This window comes from Myxocyprinus asiaticus, chromosome 35 (genome assembly GCF_019703515.2).
Source record: "Myxocyprinus asiaticus isolate MX2 ecotype Aquarium Trade chromosome 35, UBuf_Myxa_2, whole genome shotgun sequence".
NCBI classification, from domain to species: domain Eukaryota; kingdom Metazoa; phylum Chordata; class Actinopteri; order Cypriniformes; family Catostomidae; genus Myxocyprinus; species Myxocyprinus asiaticus.
In genome coordinates, this window is record NC_059378.1 from 13,618,172 (window position 1) to 13,635,829 (window position 17,658).

Here is a 17,658-nt window from a genome sequence, read left to right on the forward strand (position 1 = left end):
GCATTCAGTAATTCTTTCTTTCAAAGCCAAAATGCAGTAACTACACCAATGCCGAAACTCAGAAAAACTGCTTCAATGTTTTTTGATTGTCCTGCCAACTGAGGATTATAAAATAGTGTCACTCCAATTTCTCTGAATTCGAGTATGATTGAGAAAAAAAAAAAAAACAGTCTGTCACAGTCCATTATGACGTATGTGAAGTTACTGTGTTTTGCCTTTGCAGGGCAGAATTGTATGCAAGGTGTCTAAATATCCATTTTGTATCAGCTTTGTTTTACAGCAATGCCTTCATATTTTTACTGCTTGGTCCCTTTTAATGGTACTCAGCCTTCTGTGGCTTTTTGAGGATGTTAATATGGTGCTGTCTGGTTGCATTTATTACCCCTCTAACAGCACAAAACTTTTTTTTCCAGAAGATGACACAGTCACAGATTAACTTGAAGAAGGAGAGCTGTGTCCAGTGAGCATGAGAAAAAGGGTGGAGGAAAACAAAATGTGTTTGTGTGTGTGCGGGGGGTGGTGGGGGGCATCCAGGGGACAGAAAGAGCTCCAGCATTATTAGATTTGCAACAAGCCGCAACACTGTCTCCCATTGTGTACCAGCCTCCTCTTAGTCCCCCGCCCCCGTCCCACCCTTTGCTTCTCTCAGAGTCCAGAGTATTTTCCTCCCTCCCCATAACCCCGACTCTCCTGTCCCATCCCTTCCTAAAGGTCCAAGTCCTCTCCAGGCAATCTCCAATGGAGTGGAAATGATCCCGGCACACAATGCCTACTCTCTGAATAGAACTTCAGCATGCCACCGGTGCTCTGTCACCAGCAGATGGGGAGCTAATTAGGAGCCATTAAGGCACTTTGATAGTGTGTGTGGGAGCCAGGCGGAGAATGTGTAGTGTGAAAGTGTGTGGGGAGAAGGGAGATAGAAGACCAGCACTCACAAGCTGCTATCACAGGACAACTGTATCTATAAGAGACAAGAGTGGCATATGTCAGGGTCATTGGCATATCAGAGACATAATTAGGTTCTATGGGCTCTGGGGAGCTCTGGGTTAGTTGTCACACTTTTTACTTTAGTAAATATTTCTTAAATTTCACATTGGCTTTTGAAAGGAATTTTTGTATAGGCACATGCCTTAAAGTTCTGGCCACAAAAAAAAAAAAAAAAAAAAAAAAAACTATTGAACACTTCCATCGTTGTTGGCTGGGAAAAGAGCCACATATTTGGGTCTTTAGAGACTTATATCAATCACAAATGGATCTGCAAAATGCCCAGACAGTGTCAAATTTTTTCAATATTTTCAAGACAATTAGAAAATAATAGATTAAAATATTTTTTGATGTTTTATTTTTCATATATCACAGAGAAAATAAATCAAGAAAAATCTAGAACAGGATTCATTACTTTCACACTGAATATTTTGTGTGTGTACTACACTATTTATAAGCGAGAGATAGAGGAATACCAAAGAGGTGTGGGCATAACTACAAAAAATGGATGAGGTACAGGGGGTGGAATTATGTCCCAGGTCACTAAAGACCCGAAGTATGCGTTTAAGGGTTAAAGAACACACCCCCATACAATTTGCCCCCTTTTTTATTTTTCATAAAATGTGATATAATGTAAGTTGTCAACAGGAAACTTTAATGGCTTTTCAGCAAAACTATAAACAGTAAAACAATCATGAAGTACAAAATGATTCATAAACAGCAAATAACAGCTAAAATATAAGTTAACATGCAAAAATATCAAATAGTTGTTTTGGCCAACAGAAATGTGACCCTGATAAATATATATATATAACCGACACCAACCTGATATTTATGGGAGAGAAAAAAGGAAAAAAAAAAAAAAAAACTCCTGCCCTGAGAACAGTTTAAACTCTAGGTTAAAATGTCCCTTGATCATATTGACCCTTGTCTTAATGGATATCATTACATGTGTTTTAATTGTGTGCCCTTGTGTACCCAAGAGCTACTGCAAAAATATGATTATACTTGAATTTTAGTTTGGAGGAAATAATAATAAAATAAATTCTAAATATTATTGGTTATTAACACTTTTTTCATGCAGGTACAGTATAAAAACAAATGAGAAAAGGTAAAGACCCTTGTAATTTCAGCTGGATCAATGAATGAGCTAATTCGCTTGTTTCATGTGTTAGTGAACACTCGAGTCTTATTACTTGCCTTCCAATTGGCATTAAAAACTTCCTTTCAGCGTCTACTGCTTTGTGTCACTGTAGTGTTGTGAATTAAAGACTTCATAGCCAGTTGATGACACAGAACACTGCAGCCTTCTGAGTACAACAATCACATGACTTCAGACAGGATGTGATTCCCTTGAGGACAATTATCTAAGGCCCCTCTTCCCATGAGACGGGAAAGTCAAAGATACATGCAGATGCTTCATGAAGAAGATGAGTATTTACACTCATCAAGGACCAGCTTTTTCTACTTTACACAAAACAGTCCCAAATCAGCATGAATCAGGACAAGAACGTCTTATATAAAATAGGTAGCATAGTTGCTTATAATGCCAAGCATACTGAGATATCGACAAACTTTATACAGCATTACAGCTACAGAGTTATATTCTGTAAAACAATACATCGGTTTCTAAAACTGTAGCATGATGTAGATTGCATGTTTTATTATACAATTCAGTTAGACATAAAAATGAGTGGTTGCTGTACATTGGCCAGCATTATGAGGTCATCAAACAACAAAGCACAAAAAATAAAATAAAAAATAAAAAAAGAATCTGTAATTATTTTATTTATTTTTTAACTTCTTTTGTAATTACTTCCAGGGATATGTATAATATTTTACCAAGAGTTCATAAGGGTGTGTGAGTGTGTGTAAGGGGGATGTTACAGTCTTTGCCTTGATGTGCAGTAAACAGGCTTTGGAGAGCCCAGCTGTGAGGGCTTATTGTTGGAGTCGGTAGGAAGTGCTGATAGCTTGTGCAGCTGAACAAAAGCGGGATGAGCGAGTGGAGGGGCGCTCCAGACTCGTCGGCTCCAGCCGAGATTCTCTCTCACAGTCCCGATTCTGCACTCCCATTGTTCAGCTCCTCCTCCGCCTCCCCTCAGCCCCGCTCAGCTGTGACCGAGCCAGAAACGCTCCAGTCCCTCTAAACTCCTCTAGGATGTACAGCTATGTGAACGAGCCACTGGTACAATAATATGCATTCAATGTATGCGACAGAGAAATGTATAAAGTTTTCTAGGGTAGCAGATCACATTGTTGTGTTTCGAAACGGTTTTTATTTTTTGCATACTTAATTAACTGTGCGAAAATCTGTATTTACACGTTGTAGTTTAATTGCTGTAAAAATATTAATAAAATAAATGTCGTAAAAGTAATAAAATAAAAAGGATCCCAGGAATTTAACAAGCCTAATATATATATATATATATATATATATATAGACGTGGCTCAATAGCCTATTTTTCACTTTGTCTCTCACTCTCAGTGTCTTTACAAGAGTCTTTAGAGACGACAATGGCGGTTTGCAGGTGCGCGGAGCGGTAATCGCATCAGAGGTTTTAAGTGATAAATGAGCGCTGACCAGTTTGTTCTCAGGATCCCGCGCCGCGCAGGTGAATGGGGGAGAGTGGAGGGATGCTAGCCTGTCGTTTGTTGTTGCTATAGAGACCGCCCGCTCGGCGCCAGGCTGACAGGCGTCAAGGCCCGAATGAATGGGTGACGTCACGGCGCTGGCGCCCGGCAGTCTGCTTCGGTTTGTTTGGACAATATGGGGGAAGAATCAGAGCAGAGCAATGCAAAGCTGTGTGAGTGCGCGCTCTAGGCGACGCGCACATGAGGGAATTTGGGAGTTTGTGCGAGGAAACACATTCATAGAAAAAACAATGAGACGATCGTTGTTGGAAAGTAAACAGATAAAGGACAATTTCAACGATTACCCGCATTATTACGCGAGCCATTGTGGCATGACTTGATTGCAAGTCAACACAATACAAATAATATATTCACTGTAGGGTAATAGACCATTTAAATACTTTATGTGCATACCAAAAATAGTTTAAAGCAAACACAGAACGTTCGCCAAACGTTCCCATTTGGAAGTTGTTCAGGGGAACCAACTCTTAACGTTCTAAGAACATTCTTTTTTAGGTTTTATTTTACTTTTTTTTAAATATATATATATATATATATATATATATATATATATATATATATATATATATATATATATAGCTAACCTTCACATAAAGTTGTAGCATTATTATTATTATTATTCTTTTTTGTACACATTTATTTTTATGGTTATATTTTCATAATTTTTTATAGGGTACAACAAGGCTAAAGGCCCCCCAGGGTAAAAGGCACTTTTGATTTGATTTTCTCCTAAAACACTTAACAGCAACAAATACAACCACAGTAATTTCCTTAACATCTGTTTGTCACTATACACTGCAAAATATTCCTGATCCATGAGATCAATTCGTGCAATGCCTTAAGTTTGATTTTAAGGTCATTTTATATCATATTTAATGATTTTTTAAATGTTTCAAATCTGTAACTTATGAGAATATTAATGAGAAGTCTTTTAATAAGTGTCCTAAAATTGAAAGGATAGTATTTGGGGTAAAAAGCCCCCCTATTGCAGGGTCTAAAGGCCCCCGTAAAACAGTTTTTATCTAGTGGAGGGAATAGATTTGTTATGAACAATAGTTTATAGAATACTTGAGATGTTATGAAATGCCAGCTGTGATTAAAATTAACAGAAAATGGTTAACCCTTTTCAGAAGTGGTTATTTTGAAGAAGCATTATCTTAATTTGTTAATCAAAAAGCATCTTACTGTCTCAAAAGTATTTGCCTAAATTGACAAATTTTACCCTATAAATAGTCCCTATATTTACAGGATATCACCATAACGCCCCCGGGGGCCTTTAACCCCAAATACCAATCAAAACAACCTTCCGTTATTAATTATTTTCACACATATTATGTTGCTCCATCAATATGCAATAAAAAGAAATGTATTTATTCTTGGTGGCCAGAAAAACTAAATAAGGTGTGCCTTTAGCCCCGTTGTATCCTATACGTGTTTGATAGATAGACTGATAGTCCCATGCCCTATTGCACCATGATTTTATCAGATACGACCTAATACAAATATTTGATATTAAGCAACGACTTATAGCAGTATAACATTTTGACTTATGTCTTGCAGCAGCCCACATACGAAGAAAGCTTGTTTCATTTGAAAGTAATAACTGTTGCCTGTTGTTCCTCGACCACCCCCACCCTCTGGTTGATATGTCTGCTTCTTCACCTGTGGAGTCTTGAGGCCACGGACAGCTGGATTTCCACAGATCATCCGCAGAAGACACACATTTGTTTCCATTTGTAACACCATCCCCCAAGCACATTGTAACTGCGATAACCAGAGCTGTGCTGTCATTGGTTCAGCGAGAGACACTGGTGCGATCCCATTGGTCCAAACCCGCAAACACGAGCGTTTGGTTCACGCCCACAAGCCGCTATATGCTATATATACCGAACGACTCTACTCTCGAGCATGTGGTAAACTGTCATCGCAACTCTCGACGACGTAAGAGCTTAAAGGAGTACGAGCACGTCAACTCAGCGAACATTCTTTGACTAAGTTGTCATTTTTGCAGCCAAAATGAAAGTTGTGGGACCTACCTGCGCACTAAAGAGCGAAGATGTGGTTCGGTGCCTCTCCGAGCAGAGCCTGACCATCTCCAAATGCAAGATTCCACTTCTGGATGAGCAGATGTCCCTGTTTCTGCAGGACATGAACAGCTGCTACAGCAAACTGAAAGAGCTGGTGCCCACACTACCGACCAACAAAAAGGCCAGCAAGGTGGAGATCCTGCAGCACGTTATCGACTACATCTGGGACTTGCAGGTGGAGTTGGACGAGCCTGGCAAGAAGAACCAGAACTCTGAACTGGCCAGCATCTCGGTGGAGGTAAATATCAAATATGTTGTTGTTGTTTGTTGTTGTTGTTGTTGTTGTTGTTGTTGTTGTTTATACCCACACGTCATCTTGGGATAATACCTGTTCAAAAAACCCATGCAAAGGTCCATTTTAAATGACTTGACTCATGATGTTTCTTTTGTTTCCTTGCAGAATGGCTGCTCAGATGACCGAATCATGTGCCGTTAAAAGTTGATGCTCCAGGTTTTACACAACTGACACGTACAGCATCCTGAAAAATGAACAAGGTGTGCTGAGGTGACGGACCAGAACCGTCGTGACGCCTTGAACCATGCTGGGAGGGTCCATTCTCCTGTTTTAGAGGAACAACTCTTCAGTAGAGTCACAACATACGTGGACATGCAAAGTGAACCGTTCTTCTGAGACATTCCCATAGACTGATGTGTGTTAGCCGTGGAATCCATGGCGATTATTCACTACTTGTTTATACACTTCCCTTTCGGTCCAAGTTTCTCCAATGTTTTCATAACCTTTCGAAAGTGTTATATTTTGTTGTAAAGATCGTCTTCTCAGATTACTGAGCGAAAGAATGTATTGTATATTACAATGACACATGTGAACGCTTTATTGTGTTTTTTACAATGTATCTGGTTTTTATTATTAAAATGAGACCTCTTTGCGACTTGCTCCGTCAATACTGTGTTTTGTGTGTTTGTGAGAGATAACTGGGGGAAAATACTGTTTAATCTGTCACAGAAGAATCCTCATTACTGACACCTACCATTTTTAATTGGTCCCACAAGGTTAAAGGCCATTAGTTAACCCATTAAACATTTAGTTTTAAACTTAGTTAAGTGTTTGAAATCAACTTGACACTTAGACCTCTTTCTCACTTTACATTTTTGTGAGGTAACTTAAGTGCTTAATGTGGTAAGGTCTAAATTAACAGGTTTTCTTCAAGTCATAAATGTTGTTTTAATGACTGAACTAACTTGACATATTGGGTTACATCAACGAAAGTAGTTTAAATGGGGGTCAGGTCAAGCAGAAATATATCCTTGAGGTAACAATGGCAGGTTACCACTTTTATAGTGTAATTAAAAACTGAACAACCTCAAATTGTTTATAAACAATGTTTAATCTTAAAATAGTGCATCAAGGATATAACCGCACTGACATGTAAGCAAAATAAATGGCGAAGTCGGATAGATTTGCGGTGTTAAAGTTTCTATAGCTTATGTTGAAAGAGTGGCAACCACTTAACCCATTTAAGCAAAATAATTGAAATGTTTAGGTAATAACAGCAGCTCTGGTTAAGGATTACTTATTTTCATTTCTTGTTTAAAACAAGCTATTTTTAGCGAGTGATAGCTTATCTCTAAACTCTATTAAAAGTCTATTGTAGGCTAATTCCACTCATTCTTACGCATCTTTATATTTAAATAGCGGGTGGCGGAAGGGTTAAGTCTTTCCGAGAAAAAGGCAGTTCGTTATAAGATTTATTTCGTCTCCCTGGTGCAATGTTTTTCTCATTTCCCTGCGGTGCGATGCGCGCAGCTGCAGGCCTCGCGTTGTGAGGCACGGCCTGTGTGTGTGTGTGTGTGTGTGTGTGTGTGTGTGTGTGTGTGTGTGTGTTTGTGTGCTCGCTTTGTGCCAAGAGCAGGGGAGGGCGCAGACTGAACGGCGCCGCCGCACACCTGGGGAAGTTCAGGTTAAATCGCTCCACATTCCTCGGCACACAGCTGATTGAATCATTAACAAACAGTAATCCGCAAGCCCGGGCTGCAGATGGGCTGGGAACACGGCCAAGGAACTCTCACTCCCTCTGTATAGTTTCCCACATACTACAACGAAACCTTCTTTTAATAAGAACCTTGCGCATTTAAACAGAGCGCCATATGCTCCAGCCAACTTTTGCAGGCAGTTTTCCACAAGCACTTCACAAAAGCTCAACAGCACCGCTTTGGAAATGGGAGACAAAAGCAACATGTTGTTTCCATGCCAATGCGGGACATTTGAAATTAATTATAGTTGCAAAAAGACGGGGTGTTTTTCCCAAGTTAAGGCAATTTCACGTTACTTCAGGGATGTGTTGCCCATGTAGGCTATGTATGTGTAAAAGTGCTAAAGCTTCCCTCGGCCAGACCTGATGGAAATAATAATAATACTAATAATATGGATTTAAGGATAGACTGTAAACGCCAAGTCTTTAAAATAGGCTATTTCCATTGTTTTCATGAAATGGTCCTTTTTGTTTTTTTTTTGTTTTGTTTTTTTTGCACTAGGCTATTCTTTTTCCCTGCTTGCATACATTTGTATTAAGTTTATACTTTTACATACACATTTATATTTATTTTGTTGTATTTTTCTCTTAAGTGATCATTAATGTGTAATGTTAATTCTTAACTCTTCCTTCAGCTTATTTTCCAAAGATAACTTTTTGCCTAAATTGAATATTAGTGATTTCTCTTTTCTTGAGCTTGCAAATAATGCATCTCATTGCCTGCAACTGCAAGTTGTTGTGCATTGCATGAATAAATGAGGATGAAGACAATTATTTTTCAGGATAACGCAGTAGTTCAGAGATGAAGGACATTTGAGCTTTTAGCGCCCCTCTGTGGTACAGTACATTTTATTTCCAAGCAAGAAAGCAAGCAAGAAAGCAACAAAAAAATAAGCAAGCAAGAAACCAAAAAATAAGAAACCAAAAAGAAAGCAAGCAAGCAAGAAAGAAAGCAGGAAAGACAGGAAGCATGAAAGCAAGCCTCTCTCTCACACACACAATGCAAGACATGCACATCACGTTTAAATATAACTTTTATTTACAACAATATCAACATCAAGCAAAATAATTAAGTGTAATGTAATTTACATCCTGTAAAATGTGAGCTAATCTTCCACGTCAACACCCCTCAGTTAACCAATTCTCAAAAGTCCAGAATAGCCTTGATTTTCTGGAATTATCATTTCAAAATATACTTTTTCACAATCTACAGTATTCTTGCGAAATGAACACAAATGATAATGTTGCTTGCCTTAAGAGTCTGAAGAGACTGGCTTTCCATTGTATTTCATTCCAGTGACATTCCACAAACATAAATCAATTTAAGTCACTGATGAAAGACTTGACTAATGAAATGGTTAAGGATTGCTGCAATATAGAGAGATACATGGATAAGCCTTTCTTTTCAGAATGGATTCCTGCTTACTGAACTTACCATAGTAACCAATGGAGCGGTTACTCCTTTTTCACCTGTGTCTTCACAGAATACTTGCTTTTAAAAAACACATCCATTGGGCTACTATACATGATTTAAAAACCTTTTTTTCTTTTCTTTTTTTTTTTTTTTTTAAGCAGATCTCTTTAAATATGTATTGGCAATTAAGCAGATAATTCATAACCCTCAAAATCTTACAAAACTTAAACCGAAAAGGGAATAAACCGCATGATAGAGAAAACTCCCAAAAGCACAGACAATACTGCTAACAATATTAACTGGCCTCAAAAATAAACAGGTACACTTGGTTTTTGTACGTATACAGTATATAGTACAAAATCATAATATATATAGTAATATGTTCATATGATATGTACCTTTTACTCTGCTCATTTGCACAAAATCATATATAAATGGATACATTTCTGTAGTCAAACTTGAGAAGAGACTGAAAAAAAATATCTTTGGATTGTGCATGTTTCTTAAAGGTAGATTTCTGAAGAACCAACAGTACAATACAGTGAGAAAGTGAGTTATTTTTCTTAGTAAGAGCTAGCTTATAGAGCAACATCAACATAATCTTTGCGCATCGTCTGAAAGCGTGGCCACTTTTTTCTGTCAAAACAACAATGGAAATTAAAATAAAAACTATGAAACCATCACTGCATAACATTTCTGCAATGTCAAATACAAAGTTTAGAAAAAAGTGCCATTCAAACAAAATGGCGGTTGTCATTGGAAAGAAAAGAAGCTGTGCTGGACAAGATTAAAAAATAAAATATTTTCTCCCTTTGACTTAAGTCAGAATAGATGTAAAACCCAGAGCAGTATTGACCTAAAATATAGATAAATAGGCCTAACAGGGGCCCAAACTCTGTGCAAAACAAGTATGTAGTAAAAGCATGTATGATACATTTGTGGCATACAGAATTTACAATTCCAATCTTATTCACACACACACACAAAAATACTGTAGTACCATTTGATTTTTGTTGACCACTTTGAGCCTGTGGCATTGAGAAGATAATTATTGCTTTGATATGCGTTGATGTTCTGGTGCTTACAATTCTCACGGTATTCTTTAAAACAAGGCTTGTCCAAAACAAATTCAAAATGGACAATATGCACATAATAGTTCTATAAGGCTAGAAAAAGCAAGAAATATATTGCAACTATCCTTTTCCGTACTAGCCTTTAAATAAAGTGCTCCCCCACAGTCAAGTTGCACCATAACCATCACTACTCTGTTCCCCCTTGTGGTTATGTTGTGTACTGCAGTACAGCCACATGGGACAGGAGAGAGCCTGCTGCACATCCTCACTGCACAAATTCAGAAAGAACCCCACAGAGAAGGCTTGAGTCTCTTGCTCTCTTTCCCTTTTCTCTCAGTCAAGTTCCACTGGACCCTTTCAGTCATTTCTCCTTAATGAGGCAGATATTATAGCTTCATGTTGACATTTCCTCACTTGACTGATGCACAAAATGTGAGTCCAAGTTCGACTCCAACTTGTCCGTAACTCGCAGGGATGGCTCATTGCCTCAGCAGTACTTCTGTGAAAATGCAAATCATAAATGAAGAGTATTCAAAACGAATATACACAAAACATGGATTAATGCAGCTATGCAAATGTAGTACTGCCATAAAACATCTTTTCTACAAAAGTTAAAGTAATAGAATGAAAATGAGGTGAATCTGAAAGACATTAAGTGCATCAAAGACTATGTACCTGATCAGGTCCCATTGGCATGCGCCCCATGCCCATGGCATTCATGGGCATTTGACCTTGCATTGGGGGCATTTGCCCTGCAACATTGCCATTGACACCTCCTTGCATGGAACCATTCATCATCATTCCCCCATATTGTCCTGGCGCCGCCTGCTGGGGATATTGCTGCTGCTGGGAGTATGAACTGGGAAACAGATGTAAAAGTACAATTATTTCAATACGCCTTAAAGAGCAGAATTTAATGTTTGATTACAGTGTAAAATACAGCTGAAACACTGAACTACAATATCTATAAAATTCAATACTGATCGCTTACTTATTCATAGGCATAGGCCCTTGTCCCCAGCCTTTCATCTCTGCAGACTGGTACATGGGATTGCTCTGAGGGTGCTGTTGCATCATGGGATTCTGAGGACCGCCCATACGACCAGTAATCATATTGTTAGGAGGGCTACTGCTGGTTCCCACAAATGAAGGGTCCCCCTGCTGGCCCATACCTGGAATCACAACACAGATATAAGAGACTAAAAGCCAGTTTATACTTCATCATCAAACCTACACTGTAGGCTTGTGTTGGTGTGTCTGCATCGTTCTGTGAGTACACAGCCAAAGTACTAGTGTATTGAGAGGAAATGCCTCAATTTCTGAAAAGTATATATATATTTACATTTACGCATTTGGCAGACGCTTTTATCCAAAGCGACTTACAGTGCACTTATTACAGGGACAATCCCCCTGGAGCAACCTGGAGTTAAGTGCCTTGCTCAAGGACACAATGGTGTATATATATACATTTTGGTGTGTGTGTGTATATATATATATATATATATATACACACACACACACACATATACATATATACACATATACATATATACATTTTTTTATCCCCTTTTTTCCCCAATTTGGAATGCCCAATTCCCACTACTTAGTGTGTCCTCGTGGTGGTGTGGATACTCACCTCAATCCGGGTGGCGGAGGACAAGTCTCAGTTGCCTCTGCTTCTGAGACTGTCAATCCGCGCATCTTATCACGTGGCTCACTTTGCATGACACTGCGGAGACTCTGCATGTGGAGGCTCATGCTACTCTCCACGACCCACGCACAACTTACCACGTGCCCCATTGAGAGCGAGAACCACTAATCGCAACCACAAGGATATTACCCCATGTGACTCTACCCTCCCTAGCAACTGGGCCAATTTGGTTGCTTAGGAGACCTGGCTGGAGTCACTCAGCACACCCTGGATTCTAACTTACGACTCCAGGGGTGGTATTCAGCATCTTTACTCGCTAAGCTACCCAGGACCCTGAAAAGTATTTATTAAATTGTTTAGAAGTTTTTGTAAAATTATTTTAAGCATTTAAAATGAGTTCAAAGTAGGTGAACATGTTGAGATTTAGGTACATATTAATTATTATACATGTTGTCTGCCATGCAGAGAGAAAATAAATCAGGCATATAGGCTACTTAAAGAATAATAAATACATATTGCTGGAAAAATAAAATAAAAAAATCAATCAAATGAACGAATAACTACTCACCTGACGAGCAAAAGATGAGTGTCGCTTTAAAGCTTAGAAGCCATACTTTACAATGCATATAGGCAATATAACCAACTTTTAACAGGTGCTTTTTAACTTGCTTTTTTATCTTATTAAGTGTTCCATTATAAGAACAAATTTTATGATTATTTACTGTACACCATACTGTTGAAGATACAGCCAAAATATCATACAGATCAGAAAGGTCTCGAGTCAAGTCATTTTTATTTGTATAGCGCTTTTCACAACACACATTGTTTCAAAGCAGCTTTACAGAAAATCATGCATTAACAGAAAATGAAAACTGTAATATCTATAATGTCTTAGAGTCATCATTGTGTAGTTTGATTAAATATTATTGTAAATTGTGTTTAAAAATAAATAAATAATTAAATCATAATTGTATTTAGAATCCCAGTGAGCAAGCCGAAGGTGACTGTGGCAAGGAACACAAAACTCCATAAGATGTTGGTTAATAGAGAAAAATAACCTTGGGAGAAATCAGGCTCACTGTGGGAGCCAGTTCCCCTCTGGCTAAACAGCATGAATATAATGCTAATTAGTTATTTATGTGCAGTGCAGGTCATGGTTTAAAATGAGTAAACAAAGTAAGTGTTAAGGTCCAGTGTTTAAACAAAGATTTTGAATGAACTGTAAGATTAATGACTAATGTCTTTGAAGTTCAGCCTGGATTAACTGCAGAAGTTCACATTGATGCATTGTCCTTTGTTAATTTGTCGATGAAGGCTTTTGTTAGCAAATAATTGAAAGTCTATGTATTCCATTTTAAGAGTGTAGTCCATCATTAGACCAAGGTGATTCAGGCAGAGATCGGTGAGGTGCATCGCAGTTCAACCAGCAGGCCATTTCGGTGAGGTCTATTCTAAGTCCAAGGTTCAGGCAGTGGCATATGAAGTATCCCATGTCTTATGGTTGGAGTTGGCATCAGTTCATTCCCTGAAGTCCATCGTAATAGACTGAAGTGATGTCTGGCTGGCACCGGCTGCGTTTAGTCGTCATCACTCAGAGACACGTAGCAGTGGAGTGATCTGTAGCCCAAGGTTGAGACAGGGAAACAAATAGTATAATATTAATGTAGATGCCATTACATTTTTTGCAGTTATAGATCATGATAAATGTTTCTGGTTCCAGCAGACCTAACTAAAGCAGCCTAATTGTGAGTTGATGAATATGTTAGGTGTATGCCTGGCTAAATAGTTGAGTCTTTAGTCTGGACTTAAACTGATTGAGTGTGTCTGTGTTCCGAACAGTGTTAGGGAGATTATTCCATAGTTTAGGAGCCAAACAGGAAAATGATCTGCCTCCTTTTGTGGATTTTGATATTCTAGGAACTATTAACAGGCCAGAATTTTGCGATCGTAATGAATGTGATGGAATATAGTGTGGCAGAAGTCACTTAAGTACTGCGGAGCTAGACCATTCAAAGCTTTGTATGTAGTTAACAAAATGTTAAAATACGAAATTTAACAGGTAGCCAATGTAACGATAATAAAATGGGGCTAATATGATCACATTTCTTGGTTCTAGTCAGCACTCTTGCTGCTGCATTTTGAACCAATTGAAGTTTATTTATTGAACTTGCAGGACATGGAAGTGGAAGAATGCTATTCTACAAACATTGGAAATTAGATTTTTAAAGGACAGATTGGTATCAAATATAACACCCAAGTTCTTCGCTGTAGAAGACGATGTAACAGTACATCCATCGAGAGTCAATTATATTTTAGCTGCTTATTTTTTAGAGGTTTTTGGTCCAATAATTAGTACCTCTGTTTTGTCAGAATTGAGTAGAAGGAAATTTATGGCCATCCAATCTTTGATTTCATTGATACACTGCTAATTTGGAGAATTGTGAAATTTTGTCGGGTTTCGAAGAAACAAAGTTGGGTATCGTCGACATAACAGTGGAAACTTATTCCATGATTCCTGATAATATCTCCCAGGGCAAGCATATATAAGGAGAAAAGCAGAGGCCCTAAAACTGATCCCTGTGGCACATACTTAACTTTTGTTTGATTTGACAATTCCTCATTTACACAGACAAAGTGGTAGCAATCTGCTAAATAGGACCTAAACCATGCTAATGCAAGTCCACAAATGCCAACATAATTCTCAAGCCTATTCAAGAGAACACCATGATCTATGGTCTCGAAGGCAGCACTAAAATCTAAAAGCACTAGAAGAGAAATGCTGCCATGATCAGATGATAAGAGCAAGTCATTTGTAACTGTGCAGTCTCTGTATTGTGATGGGGCCTAAATCCTGACTGAAACTGTTCATATATACTAATTCTCTGTAGAAATGAACATAGTTGGGAGGACACTACCTTTTTTTTTTTTTTTCCAATTTGGAATGCCCAATTCCCAATGCACTCTAAGTCCTCGTGGTGGCATAGTGACACTTAAATCCGGGTGGTGGAGGACGAATATCAGTTGCCTCCGCGTCTGAGACCTTCAACCCGCACATCTTATCACGTGGCTTGTTAAGTGCATTACCGCGGTGACATAGCGTGTGTGGAGGCTTCATGCTATTCTCCGCGGCATTCACGCACAACTCACCATGCGCCCCACAGAGAGCGAGAACCACATTATGGTGACCATAAGCGGGAGATTTGAAATTGGTCTATAATTAGCCAATTTTACAGGATCAAGAAAATTATAATTTCCATTTAAAAATTTCCTAGGACAGGTCCTAAGGATAGCAAGGAGTTAATAATATTAAGAAGAGGTTCTGAGATTATAGGGAATATCTCTTTGAAGAGCTTAGTTTGTGTTGTATCTAACATACATGTTGTGGCTTTTGAAGTTTTGTTAGCTCTTCATGAACTATGACAGCGAAGGATTGAAGATGCTTGTGAGGAAAATTATGAGATACTGTTTTCTGTTGTACTGTGACAGACGATTGCATAATTCCAAATTTATTTCTGATTAATTCAATTTTATCAGTAAAGAAATTCATGAAGTCATTACTATTGTGCTGTGACGGAATATCTGGTTCAGTCGAGGCTTTATTCCTAACCAATTTAGCCACAGTACTAAATAAAGCAAATGCTTTAATCAGAGATTACATCTGCTCTGTGCTGCCTCCCTCACTGGACCCATTGCAGTTTGCTTACCGCAACAACCGCTCCACCGATGATGCCATTGCATCTACACTACACACTGCTCTCTCCCACCTGGAAAAAAGGAACACTTATGTGAGAATGCTGTTTGTAGACTACAGCTCAGCATTCAACATCATAGTGCCCTCCAAGCTTGATGTGAAACTCCGGGCTCTGGGCTTATAGCTCGCTGTGCAGCTGGATCCGTGACTTCCTGTCAAGCAGAAGCCAGGTGGTTAGAATGGGCAGCAACATCTCCTCATCACCTGACCCTCAACACTGGAGCCCCACAGGGCTGTGTTCTCAGCCCACTCCTGTATTCCCTGTACACACATGACTGTGTGGCAACACAGCTCCAAAGCCATGATTAAGTTTGCTGATGATACGACAGTGGTAGGTCTGATCACTGACAAGGATGAAACAGCCTACAGAGAGGAGGTGCACACTCTGACACGCTGGTGTCAGGAGCATAACCTCTCCCTCAACGTCAGCAAGACAAAGGAGCTTGTGGTGGACTTCAGGAGAAAAGACAGAGAACACAGTCCCATCACCATCAATGGAGCACCAGTGGAGATAGTCAGCAGCTTCAGGTTCCTCGGTGTCCACATCACTGAGGAACTCATATGGTCCATCCACACTGAGGCCGTTGTGAAGAAGGCTCATCAGTGCCTCTTCTTCCTGAGATGGCTGAGGAAGTTTGGAATTAACCACCACATCCTCACACGGTTCTACACCTGCACTGTAGAGAGCATCCTGACTGGCTGCATCACTGCCTGGTATGGCAATAGCACCGCCCACAACCGCAAAGCCCTGTAAAGGGTGGTGCGAACTGCCAGACACATCATCGGAGGTGAGCTTCCCTCCCTCCAGGACATATATACCAGGCGGTGTGTGAAAAAAGCTCGGAGGATTATCAGAGACTTCAGCCACCCGAGCCATGGGCTGCTCTCACTGCTACCATCAGGCAGGCGGTATCGCAGCATCAGGACCCGCACCAGCCGACTTCATGACAGCTTCTTCCAAGCAATCAGACTTTTGAACTCTTGATCTCTCACGAACAATATACATCAGCACTGCACTTTATTAATCTTATTATCTCACACTGGACTGTCATAAATTATATTCTCTCAACAAAACACTGGCAACTGACTATCAACCGACAGCCTGAATGTCAATACAGTACAATACAACCTACTGTATATTTTATATATACTATTTTTATTGTATAATGTGTATTCTATATTGTATGTGTATTCTATATTGTGTGTATTGTATACTGTACATTGTATATTATTATTTGTATATTGTGTGTAATTATGTGTATATTAGATATGTAAATTGTGTTGTGTAAATCTGATATTTATTGTAAACTGGTATATGTCTCATCACTGCCATGCCTGCTATGTTGCTCGGAACTGCACCCAAGATTTTTACCCACTATTGCACTTGTGTATATGGTTGTGTAACAATAAATGATTTGATTTGAAACACCTAGGATTGTTGTGGTTATTTTTTATGAGTTTGCTAAAATATGCTGACCTGGCAGCTTTCAGTGCCTGTCTGTAGCTACAGACTCTATCCTTCCATGCACCACGAGATACCTCTAATTTTGTATTCTTCCACTTGCACTCCATTTTCCAAGCTGCTCTCTTGAGAACATGAGTGTGATCATTGTACCATGGTGCAAGTCTTTTTTTCTTTAATTTTCTTTAATCGAAGGGGAGCGACACTATCAAGAGTGCTAGAGAAGAATGTATTTATATTTTCTGATATTACTACAAGTTCTTCTAGACCTTTTGGCTTACTGAGTATATGAGATAAATCTGGAAGATTATTAGTGAAGCTATCTTTAGTGGTCGAAAGAATAGTTCTCCCTGAACGACAGCGTAGTGTAGATTGACTAACATTAGCTGATCGCAGCATACAAGAGATATGATCTGAGATGTCATCGCTCAGCGGTATAATTTCTATAGTATCAATATCAACCTAATAAATCTAGCGTATGATTATAGTGATGAGTTGGTCCTGTTACATTTTGTCTGACTCCAAGAGAGTTTAGAATATTTATAAATGCTAATCCCAATGTGTCATTTTCATTATCTATGTGAATGTTG

General features: G+C 38.9%; 2 protein-coding genes across 3 annotated transcripts in view; one reads left to right on the forward strand and one right to left on the reverse strand.

Annotated features, from left to right (window-relative positions):
* The first annotated feature begins 5,540 nt into the window (after positions 1 to 5,540).
* Positions 5,541 to 6,629, forward strand: LOC127426617 (DNA-binding protein inhibitor ID-1-like). Its single transcript, XM_051673556.1, has 2 exons — positions 5,541 to 5,964; positions 6,127 to 6,629. Exons 1-2 carry the CDS (start codon positions 5,656 to 5,658, stop codon positions 6,160 to 6,162), a joined length of 345 nt encoding a protein of 114 aa, XP_051529516.1. The 5' UTR covers positions 5,541 to 5,655; the 3' UTR covers positions 6,163 to 6,629.
* A 2,104-nt stretch (positions 6,630 to 8,733) lies between these two features.
* Positions 8,734 to 17,658, reverse strand: part of LOC127426612 (nuclear receptor coactivator 3-like) — a 91,282-nt gene continuing 82,357 nt past the window's right edge. Inside the window, exons 21-23 of one of the 2 annotated variants that reach the window (XM_051673544.1) lie at positions 11,196 to 11,376; positions 10,880 to 11,063; positions 8,734 to 10,703 (exon numbers count right to left, since the gene is read on the reverse strand). In XM_051673544.1, the coding sequence (XP_051529504.1) occupies positions 10,692 to 10,703; positions 10,880 to 11,063; positions 11,196 to 11,376 (377 nt within the window). In that variant the 3' untranslated portion in view covers positions 8,734 to 10,691. Of the gene's footprint in view, positions 10,704 to 10,879; positions 11,064 to 11,195; positions 11,377 to 12,631; positions 13,473 to 17,658 lie in introns of those variants that run through there. The other variant, XM_051673545.1, reaches the window with a different exon arrangement.

Coding starts and splice junctions, on each gene's coding strand:
- LOC127426617 (XM_051673556.1), top strand. CDS start 5,656: ATGAAAGTTGTGGGACCTACCTGCGCACTAAAGAGCGAAGATGTGGTT. Junction 5,965..6,126: donor TGGCCAGCATCTCGGTGGAG/GTAAATATCAAA, acceptor GTTTCCTTGCAG/AATGGCTGCTCAGATGACCG.